At 48.5% G+C, this 11106-nt stretch overlaps 2 protein-coding genes across 3 annotated transcripts in view; both read left to right on the forward strand.

Moving 5' to 3' along the window:
• nadsyn1 (NAD synthetase 1) overlaps positions 1 to 4826 on the forward strand; it is a 7939-nt gene extending 3113 nt beyond the window's left edge. For both annotated transcript variants that reach the window (XM_005726407.2, XM_013909114.1), the window contains exons 10-21: positions 27 to 98; positions 633 to 757; positions 831 to 879; positions 967 to 1069; positions 1276 to 1444; positions 1528 to 1663; positions 1787 to 1893; positions 1975 to 2106; positions 2247 to 2316; positions 3801 to 3929; positions 4008 to 4184; positions 4289 to 4826. In XM_005726407.2, the coding sequence (XP_005726464.1) occupies positions 27 to 98; positions 633 to 757; positions 831 to 879; positions 967 to 1069; positions 1276 to 1444; positions 1528 to 1663; positions 1787 to 1893; positions 1975 to 2106; positions 2247 to 2316; positions 3801 to 3929; positions 4008 to 4184; positions 4289 to 4324 (1305 nt within the window). In that variant the 3' untranslated portion in view covers positions 4325 to 4826. The remainder of the gene's footprint in view (positions 1 to 26; positions 99 to 632; positions 758 to 830; positions 880 to 966; positions 1070 to 1275; positions 1445 to 1527; positions 1664 to 1786; positions 1894 to 1974; positions 2107 to 2246; positions 2317 to 3800; positions 3930 to 4007; positions 4185 to 4288) is intronic.
• Positions 4827 to 7036: 2210 nt separating this feature from the next.
• Positions 7037 to 11106, forward strand: part of tpcn2 (two pore segment channel 2) — a 19561-nt gene continuing 15491 nt past the window's right edge. Inside the window, exons 1-3 of the mRNA XM_005726410.1 lie at positions 7037 to 7666; positions 10258 to 10313; positions 10485 to 10561. Of these exons, the coding sequence (XP_005726467.1) occupies positions 7528 to 7666; positions 10258 to 10313; positions 10485 to 10561 (272 nt within the window). The 5' untranslated portion in view covers positions 7037 to 7527. The remainder of the gene's footprint in view (positions 7667 to 10257; positions 10314 to 10484; positions 10562 to 11106) is intronic.

Raw genomic sequence — 11106 nt, forward strand, 5'->3', positions numbered from 1 at the left:
TGTGTGTGTGTCTCTGTGTGTGGTAGGAGGTGATTACGGCCACTCTGGACCTGGAGGACGTTCGCAGCTACAGAGGAGAGCTGTGTCAGCCTCAGCTGGTGAGAGAGCGCCCCCTGCTGTCCAACCTGTGAACAGCACGAAGCTGCGTTTGTGTTTTTCTCTGTTATCAGCTCAGTTTCTGTGATGACCTGTGACCAGCCTGACCTCCACATCATCACAGGTTCTCAGCTCCTCCCGCAGCTGCTTTGACCTTTGACCCATCCTCAGTGAGCGCTGCAGAGCTCTGAGGATGGGAAGCAATAAGATTTGCTTGATTTAAAAATGTAAAACCTTGATAGTGTTCGAGTCCTTGTAGGTGTTTCAGAGTCACAGAGCCACGAACACTCGACCACGAGCCTTCAGCCTCGTGGTCGACCTTCAATCCAAACCAATCAGCGCATTAACCTGCTAACAGGCTGATGCTTTATACTGTGAGGCCAAGACCAATAATACAGGCAGACGACCTATGACAGGTCGCCCCCCCCACAGCAGAGCTTGTGTTAAAGGTCATGCAGAGGTCACCTGCGAGTGGCGGTGCTGGATGAATGTCAGGTGCTGACGGTGTTCATCTCTCGTGTTTCTCCCTGTGGAAGGAAAGTGACTTCAAACCTTGTCACAGGGTCAAAGTGGACTTTTCTTTGTCCGGCTGTGACGACGTCTACCTGCCCACCCACCAGCCAATAGAATGGCACTTTCACACACCAGAGGAAGAGATCAGGTACGTTTAAATGAAGCTTCTGTAAAGCTCCCAGAGAGCCTCTCTTACAGCTGTTTGCTGCCGCGTGCTTCAGTTTAGGGCCGGCCTGCTGGCTGTGGGACTACCTGAGGAGGAGTGGCCAGGTGAGGAGGACAGGTGTGAGGTCATCTTTGGCTACATTGAGAAGTGTGTGGTTTGGGCCTCTGAGCTGTCTGCTCGTTTGTGTTCAGGCTGGTTTCCTGCTGCCTCTGAGCGGCGGCGTCGACAGCTCCTCCACCGCCTGCATCGTCCACTGCATGTGCGTGCAGCTGTGCCGGGCTGTCGAGGGCGGCAGTGAGTACCCTCCAGAGATGCTGTTTATATGTTCTGTTGTATTGGTGAATATTAACCTGCGCAGATCTTCAGTCGGAGCATTTTGAGCCGAGCGTTCAGAGTAAAGTTCAGAGTAAAGATGAACAGGAAGCATTTGTGTGGAGGAGCAGCTCCCAGGATGAGCCGAATGATGTAACTTCCTGCCTGCTGGTCTGTCTTCCTCACAGACAGTCGGGTGCTGGAAGACGTCCGCAGGGTGGTCGGCGACGAGTCGTATCATCCGCAGGACCCGAAGGAGCTGTGCGCTCGCGTCTTCACCACCTGCTACATGGCGAGCGAAAACTCCTCCGAGGACACGCGCAACAGGGCCAGAGACCTGGCCAATCAGGTCGGCAGGTAGGAAGCGGGTAGATCCATGGTGAAGACCACGACACTGAGAGGCTCACAGGAACAGTTCTGACTCGTTCTGCCTCCTGCAGCACGCACATGAACATCAACATAGACGTGGCGGTGAAAGGCATTCTGGGTATCTTCTCGGCGGTTACCGGACGGTGGCCTCAGTTTCGTGCGAGTGGGGGAAGTGCGAGAGAAAACCTGGCTCTGCAGAACGTGCAGGTCAGAAGCTGCAGATGTTTGTGGCGTGCAGCGCCTCTGACGGTTTAACCGCGGCGTTCACGTAACGCCATCGCGACCCGGCTGAACTTTGTCACAGTGTTCACTTCCTGTGTGTGTTCCCAGGCTCGGGTCAGGATGGTCCTGGCTTACCTGTTTGCCCAGCTCAGTCTGTGGGCTCGGGGCAGACCCGGGGGCTTGCTGGTGCTCGGCTCTGCTAACGTGGACGAGAGGTACCCGCCGCCGTGTTCGCCGTTTTCACTGTTAGTGCGGCTCACGCAGCATATAGAATAACAGGGCGTCGTCCTGCTCAGCCTCACAGGTTATTTCACCAAATACGACTGCTCGAGCGCCGACATCAACCCGATCGGAGGCATCAGCAAGACGGACCTGAAGCGCTTCCTGCTGCACTGCGCCGAGCGGCTGCAGCTCACTGCTCTGAGAAGGTAAGGCCACGGGGGTCTGCGCCTCTGCAGCCCCCCCCCCGGCTGCAGCTGCGGTGTGCTTTCACACTGGAGTTATTTCTCAGAAACGCAGCATCTCGTGTGGTTTTTCAGTTTGTCAGTGGTTTTGGTTTCCTCTGCAGCATCCTCGCAGCTCCGCCCACCGCCGAGCTCGAGCCGCTGACAGACGGGCGAGTTTCTCAGACCGATGAGGTGAGACGCAGACGGGAACGGGCCTTCATCACTCTGAGACTTCAGAATGAAATGAGTTTGTATGACAGACATGATTGTTGCTGCGAAGCTCCTGCACACAAACCTCAACCCACCAACTCTGCTGCTCAGCACAATTCCAAAGCCCTGCAGCGTCTTCGTCCTGCTCTTTATATTAGAGCTGCCGCGATTAGTCGACTAGCAAAATCGTCGACTAGCAAAATCGTCGACGACTAATTTAATAGTCGACGCGTCGTTTGAAGCTTTGTAAGATCACAAAGGACGCAGGAATGAGTAGCAGGATTTAAGAGTGTAATAACGGACTGAAACAGAAGATGGCAGCACTGCATGTACAAGGATGCCAGCTGCCGTTAAACCCCGAAGAAGAAGAAGCTGTGTCCCAGAATTCATAGCACCCAGCTCAGTTTCCAACAATGGCGGCAGCTAGTTAGTTTTAACTTTACTCTTATTAATCTTTCTGGGTCACAAAATAAACGTTTTACATATTTTCAGGCGAGAATGTAGCTGTGTAAACCTCAAATATCTGCTCAGTTTATCAGGACACCACATATTTTCAAAAGTGCTCTGACGTTTTCGGAGACGTCTGTTACCCACTAGCTCGATAGCTAGGCGGGGGCTAGGCTAACTAGAGGGGCTGAGAACACCGGACTCCCGGCAGATCGGTTTCAAACCCACCGCCGTCTTTCGCTACTCAGGTTAAACATATATATAAGTCACTTAGATAACTTAACAATGTTATTGTTTGGCTTTTTTGTGTTTTATTTGTTCCTGAGTAAATCGGTTTGGCTGAGATTAAAGTTATAGTTCTTACACAGCTGAATAAACATCAAGCAGACAGCTGATCATCAGAAGTGTGAGATGCTGGAGAATTTACTCCGGTGTCCTGTTATATTTTAGACAGCAAGGAGTTTATTAAACTTCACCGAAACAATCTGCAAATGTCATTAAAATTTAATAAACTATCATCTTGTCTTTATTGTTAGTTAGCACAGACCTGAAACACTTAAAGCTGTAAGCTAATGATAGTTATATAAGAGCAGATGCTGCTGGTGCAATAAGCTGTACGTTTTACGTCCAATGGATGATGATCTGATTAGTCGACTATCAGAATAATCGTTTGTAGCAGCCCTAAAATATATTATATTGTATATCTCCCAGCATGCCCCTCTGCTCATAGCGAGAGTAAAATGACTGAGTGCAGCTAAAGTTCAGTCCACGATTTAACCACTTAAGAGTCCGCTTTACTGTAACACCGTGAATATGAGCGTAGAGGAGGGGCCCCTGCAACCATCAGGCCCCCCGGCGGGCTGAAGCCTCTTTGCACACGCGACAGGAAGCTAACTGCAGCTCGCTGCTGACTGCAGGCGTCTTTATAAAGTCCAAAGATGTCAGCGTGAAGCGCTCTGCTAGCATCACGTCATGACTGCTATTAAAGACTGTTAGCGCTGTGTGTGCTCCCCCCGCAGGCCGACATGGGGATGACCTACTCTGAGTTGTCTGTGATCGGACGACTGAGGAAGATCTCCAAGTGCGGCCCCTTCAGTATGTTCTGTAAACTCATTCACACGTGGAAGGACGCCCTCTCGCCCTCAGAGGTCAGTCTGAGTGGTCACAGGTATGAAGGTCGTGTTCCCAGCAGCCTAACCTGAAGCAAGCTCGTGGTTTTCCTTCAGGTGGCCCAGAAGGTCAAGCGCTTCTTCAGGATGTACTCAGTGAACCGCCACAAGATGACCACGGTCACGCCGTCCTACCACGCCGAGAGCTACAGTCCTGACGACAACCGCTTCGACCTCAGGCCTTTCCTCTACAACGCAAGCTGGAGCTGGCAGTTCAGGTGCATCGACGACCAGGTGAGCATCATCGCGTTTCTCTCCCGGTCAGAGCGAGAAAAGATGATCAGAGGAGCGGCGCGTCGATGAAGACGAGCTGTGAGCAGGTGTTTCTGTTCTTCCAGGTGACCCAGATGGCTGCAAACACGGCGAAGCGCTAAGAAGCAGAGGTCATCGGCCCTTCGTGACTCCGATGACCACGAAGACGTCCCGCTTGATCAAAGCCGAAGACCACGGACGATGCTTTTGTGCTTTCCTGACCTCAGTGACATTAATAACAACTGTGGTCCCTTCAAACAACCATTTACAGACTGAAATCAAACGCCTTAATCCTGCATTCTTTCTGGCCCCCAGCAGGGGGCGCTTCCTCTTTAATGGTCTCAGGTGTGATTGAATCAAACATTCTGGAGATGATGGTCCCCTTAGAGTCAGAAAGGAGCAGGGGGCATCCTGTGTCCATGGTTTATCTACAGTCTGTGATCCAGACACAATTCTTCTGCTTGTTTTTCTCTCTTTGTGTGTTATTGTGCAGCTTTGCGTCGCCCCTGATTATTTCTGATTCTGTCCTCCGTCCGGTTTGTTTTGATCTTGTTCTGTGTAAAATTTAAAGATACAGGATCATCTCAAGTGTCCACGTGTGAAATAAAAGATCTCTTGATTGTGTTTTTTTGTCCTGTATGTGCCGCAGTCAGAACACTGCGTACAGGTTAGGGTTAGACCTGTCGTCAAAGAGGCCACGCCCCTATTCATGCAAACTTTAAGCCTTAATACAATTTAAACAGGTGAGTTATAGAAACATGCAGTTGTTATGAAGGTTATGCCAGCAGGTTGCTGAAGAAGCGCACAAACCACGGCAAGCTTCTCGTCTCAGCTTATTCTTCAGCGTAGCTGTTCATATCTGTGGCGTGACGTGGATCAGATACAGGTGGTTGTGGGACATTAGAGGACAGCGTGGCATGTCTGAGGGGACGAGGTATTTCATAGGTCAGAGTAAACCGTCGTGGTTTGTTTTGGTATTTAAAGCTACACAATATTAGTCATTTCAAGATTGCACTTACTAAAAAACGAAGAAGCGCCTTTAACTCGAGTCAGTCTTTCACCGTTTAGCTAAAGTCACGTGACAATAAGGTCAAAGTGTTTATGAAGAGGTCAGGTGGGGATGGTCCTGTGTTAATCCTCACGTGTGTGAGAAATATCTGGCTGCCATGTTTGTTCTGTCAAACTGACCGTAGCCAGGGCGATCCAGGGTTTACGTCATACGTGACTGTGAGCGAGGCAGGGGGCGTTCAACACCACCAACATTAAGATCCCAGGAACTTTCCGTACCTGGGTGATCAAGCGTGCATGAAGGCTTCACGTGGCGAGCAGCTCAGACTCGGTTCCTTTGCTCTCACAGGTTTGTCTGCATGCAGAGAGCTTCTTTAATACACGAGTGACCGTTTCACCGCCGTTAACGTGGTTTTAACGAAGGCGACATTATTAGCACTGCAGGTTCCTTCGTTTCACCCTGATGGAATAATTCCCAATAACTGCTTCAAATGTACTGATGACGTCTCTATTTGAAAAACAAAAAAATCCCTTTTTTACTAAGACCACACTGATGCTTGGAGGACTGCAGAGAGGCGGCTCGCATCCATTCCCACAGCTCAGAGCTCGAGCTTACATGATATTTGTTACCCATCATAAACTCAGGTGTTGTCATTTTCCTGACTCAGGCTTCTGAAACCCGGCACGTCCTCTTCTGAGCTCTGCCTCAAGAGCTCAGCGTTCGGTTTCTGAGGAGGAACCCGACATCCGGAGGTCGTTTCATCATGACGTGACCTTTCTGTTGTGGTGCTTAAACTCTCCCGCTCATTAGACTGTGGCGCTTTCATGACATGCTGTTAATCTGTTAATCTGTCTTTTGAACTCTGCTATGGTGCAGCAAAGAAGTCTCCATCATGGACGGTACATAAAAGATGGAAGCAAGGCAAAGTCCTCTTTTAACGTCTTAAAACGGGCGTGGCTGAACTGAATGACCACAGATCAGAGACACAACGTGGCCGTGTCCTAAAAATGTATCTCAATGTGCCCATAATTTACTAAATGAATATCACACTGTGTTAAAGAAGCCTTGAAACTACTGAGGGGTGTACTGCAGATGAAGCTGAACAAAGCCAGGCTTCCTCGGTCTGCACTGGAACATCCAAGCCTAAGAGCCCAGCGTAAGAAGTTATCAACTTCCTGTTAAACCTGTTCTTGGCTTCTTTGTGTGGGTCACGTGACTCTTCTACCATCAGAGACGCTATCTGATGATGTAATGGTGATTAAAAATCTGTGCGTAAACTTTGCACGGAGATTAAATCTAAAGATTTCTACCCAGAGCGGTGAAAGAGAGCCGAGGCCCACTACAAGGAGCTGATGATGAAATCAGTTAATCACCTTTGGGGGAAAATAAATAATGTGACAGGTTTCTTTCATGCACTTAGGTTATCTAAAAATAATCTTGATGAATACAAAGTAAAGATTACTGATATCAGGATTCTGTGTTAGGCCAAAGATGTCAAACTGATTTTACACGTTGGGCCACATACAGCACGCTCTGGTACCGACGTTTAAACACACGTTTAATCCCCGAGATGTCCGAACACGTCTCAGATACACGATGAAGAAATCTGACAGCACGACTCTTTGGGACGAAATAAGAAATCCAACAAACGTGTGGTCAGAGCTGCGATGGTAGAAAACAGAAAATGTCCTTTTGTGTGGAAGTAACTGTTTATGTATTACTTAACTAGTAATGCTCATACTGAGTCTGTGGCAGCAAGAAAAGCTTAATAACCTTTTAAAGTACATTTAAAGGTCCAAACTTTTCGGCCCTCCTTCATATTTCCTGAAGCTGTCCGTGGGCCGGGCTGGACTCGAGCTGATTTTGGCCCCTGGGCCTTATTTTTGACACCCCTGGTGTGGCTGATGTAGCTGGATCAGATGAATAATCTCAGAAGTGCAGACTCCAACCAGTTCATCCGTGTGATTTGACCCACATTTAACAGAAACGCCAGTTTTCCCTGTTGTCGCCATCACTATTTACAGTGTTTTCGTGTCTCCGTGTGACGTAACTGTGACGCTCGCGCCCTTTTTCTCCAGGTGAGTTCATCTGTAGATTAATGACCTCCACGCGGTAAAGCGAACCTGACTTTCGTTGCTGGCTTCCTGCTCCGGCAGCTCTGAGCACGTGACTCTGTGCTGTGGGTGGAGCTTGACTGGCGCAGGAGGAGGAGGAGGAGGAGGACTTCCTCCCGCACGTTGCGCTGCTTTCTGTTTGAGCGCCTTCTTGTTGTTGTTCTGGAGTTTGGACGGACTCCGACACTCTGATCTGAGCCGGATGGAGACGGACAACCTGCTGGACGGAGCCTCCGGGGAATATGGCTCCAGGACCGGCTCGGAGCGCGGAGGGGCCCCGGGCGGCAGGAGGATGTCGGACTCGGTGTACGGGGACTCGAGCGGTGTGGACAGGGAGCCAGGTGAGCGGCTTTTACGTTTTCAGGTGTGGCAGTGAGCTGGGAAAAGTTGTCATGTTGTGAGTACCGGGAGTCACCGGATCAGCCGATCAGCTGATTTACTCAGGTGCGCGCAGGCAGGTAGTTTTTTAGGCTCAGGTTAAACACGCCCACAGCTGCAGAGTCAGAGCTTCCTCACACAGATGACGTTTCTTTATTATTTTAGTCCAATCGTATTCCCGGCGTTTTGATTCGCAGCGTTACTGACGAGAAAGCAAAGCTCAAAGATTGAAATGCTGTTGTTCCAGATGATGAGCAACACCTGGAACATGTGAAAGTACTTTTTAAAGTACACTGCTGTGCAAAAGTCCTGAGCCACGGCTCTTTTTAAAAGGTCCACAATTGATTGAAACGTGCAGGCAAACATATAAGACAGAAACAGAGTTTGAACGTTTCTAAAAAGGGCATATTTGGTGAGAGCAGCTTCATCCTGCAGCTCGTCTCTGTCAGGATCTCCAGGCTGAAGGACGCTCGCAGCTCTCCTTTGGATGTTTCCAGCACCGAGTCAGTAACGCTGAGGTCTGAATGTGGATCAGACCTGGTCCTGTCAGCTTCACTCCAGTCCTTGTGTCATTTTCATTCCTCAGCCTTTCCTCCCGTTTCCCTTCATTAAGAACGGTTTCCTGATAGCCGCCCGTCCACCGAGACAGTCCTGGCGAGGCTTCAGTGAGCAGCAGACGATCGGCTGAAGATCCACATCGGCTCTCAGCTCCTGTGTTTCTTAAGCACATGCCTCTCAGACACTGTAGATAGATTTTATTAGGCCCACACTTCTTCTTCTGTCCTCCACGGTGCAGTTTTCTTAAAGTTTTCAGTGTTTAGTGACTTAACAAGTGAATAAAAACATCCCCTTGAAAATGGTCAAGTACAAGGACTGAGGATGAGGATGAGTGAAGAAGCAGCCAGTGTCCAAAGAAAGACTTTCAGAAATCTGCAGAGCTGCTTACAGGACCGCCCGGCTCCTTATAAGTGAGAGGTGGCTCAAGACTTTTGCACAGCACTGCAGGGTTTTATTGGTTCTTGAGGTCAGATTGTGCTGTATGAGTCGGGCACCCCTGGTTGAAAGGCTCAAAGTCTGTCCCGTGTTCCCGTCTGTGGTTAAGTGAATACTGCTGATCGTGTCTGAACGACCAGCCTGTTTCTGAGGTGCAGCGGGACGTGTCTGTGTGCGAGGCTCACATGTATCAGATGTACCAGAGAAACTAATGACGTATTTACACAGATCTTTAGTTATTGTAATAATTAGGCAGCATAAGTTTTCACCAGTTATTAACTACTTTGTCTTTTCTCACAATAAGCAATCCTTTGGTTGCTCTGCCTTGCTGGTTAGTCAGTGTTTGGTGACTGTGTGAGTGCTGGAGGGAAACAGGTCGTCAGTGAGTGACTCTGAACTGCGACGTGTTCAAGGAAAACGCAAAAACACCAAAGAAGAAGAGGCTAAATGACTCAGTGGATTCACTGATGGAGGAAGCATCAGACTTTACATTTAAACGCAGATTTGACAGCAAAGCAGTCGGTCTTCCTTTTCCAGAGGGTGGAGTTCTCCGTCAGTGTGACGTGGAGGACGTTTCAGAGGAAACACGCCTGACTCAGTCTCAGCCTCTTTAAACTCAATAAAAGCCTCCTCAGGATGGTTTTTCTGAAACCACCACCAAACCTGCAGACACTTCCTGTTTTTATTTTTATTTCACCTCAAATGTTCAAAATATTCTTTTCTTTTCTCTAGACTCAAATTAATATTTTCATGTTCAAATTACTTCAAATCAAAAACTAAATTTCACAGAAACTCAAAACTGAAATGACTTCAGTGGAGTTTTTTTTTTTTACACCCTGCTGCTGTGTGTGTGTGTGTGTGTGTGTGTGTGTGTGTGTGTGTGTGCGTGTGTGTGTGTCAGAGAGCAACCGTTTAAAGTGTTGTCCTGTCAGTGACACCCACCACAACCACCCCCAGTGACACATTCTGCTGTGATGCATCGATCAGCAGCACTCGGTGTGTGTGTGTGTGTGTGTGTGTGTGTGAGTCATCATGTCTGTGTAAGTGCTGGATGGAAAGGTCAGAGTGGTTAAACTTGATCACCTGACAGCTGCTAAACTGTCGTCTCCACATTGCTTCTGAGCTTCTGTCCAAACCTGCACGTTCAGCACACACGTGAGTGAAACGTGTCACAGGTTTGAGTCCAGAGTGACACATTCATCAGATCAGGCCAGAAGCTCCATGCAAACCTGAACCACGTCTGACTGAAGCTCTCACAGGGCTGGACCCTTTGTTTCTGACGATGTTGATTTTTGTCCACAGGAAGTAAAAGTTTCTCTGTGTTGTATTACACATAGACTGTATATAAAAGAAGGACACACGGGCCTTACTGACACCTGTTGGTTTGCGTTGGCACCATGTGTGTTGGTTAAAGGTGCACGTTTTCACTCTGGTATTAAATACGGAGCTCCTGTGCTTCCTGTTGTGGTTCAGCTGCCCCCCCTCAGCCCGGCCGGGCCCCAAACTTTCTCCTTTCTACTCTTCAGGTCGTTGTATTTCACTCTTTTCTCACCATCCACAGGTGACGAGGAACTCTACATCCAACAGGCTGTTGTGTTCATCGAGGACGCCATAAAGGTGAGAGAACAGAACTTTGTCAAATCCTCCACTCTCATCCTCCTCCATGATTGCTGCACTGTGGGAGCTTCTGGAAAGCAAGCCTGCAGGAAAGCATTGTCCCCACACTTGTAGACAAAATAAAACACCTGTAGATTATTATTTGTACTGAAGTACTTTTCCTGATTACAGTACCGCTCCATCAACCACCGAGTGGATGCAGGCTCCCTCCGCCTGTATCGATGGTACTACTCTGGGATAATCCAGTGGTAAGTAGCTCAAACTCTGCTGGAGTTCAGAGCAACCGCAAAATATTTACATATGGAAATACTGACCCTTCACCTCTGACCTCTGTCCCTGCTGCATGCAGTCGTGGAGCTCCAGAAATTTACCATTTCAGTTATTTCCACACAGCAAATGCAAACTGAATTTTTCTTATTCAGGTAAGCTGAGACACTCACTGGAAACACCTGTTCAACTGCTCGTTAACGCAGTGATCTAATCAGCCAATCACGTGGCACCAACTCAGTGCATTTAGGCGTGTTCGACACGGTGAAGACGACCTGCTGAAGTTCAAACTGAGCATCACAATGATGCAGAGATTAAAGGCCAGTGTAATGTCAGATAATATTTTCACGGCCTTTAAGATGTGGCGGATAAATGCAACAAAATAAACGACCCGACCGAGACATAAATATTAGGGGTGCAACGATATTCGTATCGATATTGAACCGTTCGATACAGTGCTTTCGGTTCGGTACGCATATGTATCGAACAATACAACATTTGTAATTTATTTTATCAACTTTCCTTC

The sequence above is a fragment of the Pundamilia nyererei genome, unplaced genomic scaffold (genome assembly GCF_000239375.1).
Source record: "Pundamilia nyererei isolate P.nyererei 1_Seehausen unplaced genomic scaffold, PunNye1.0 scaffold00019, whole genome shotgun sequence".
NCBI lineage: Eukaryota > Metazoa > Chordata > Actinopteri > Cichliformes > Cichlidae > Pundamilia > Pundamilia nyererei.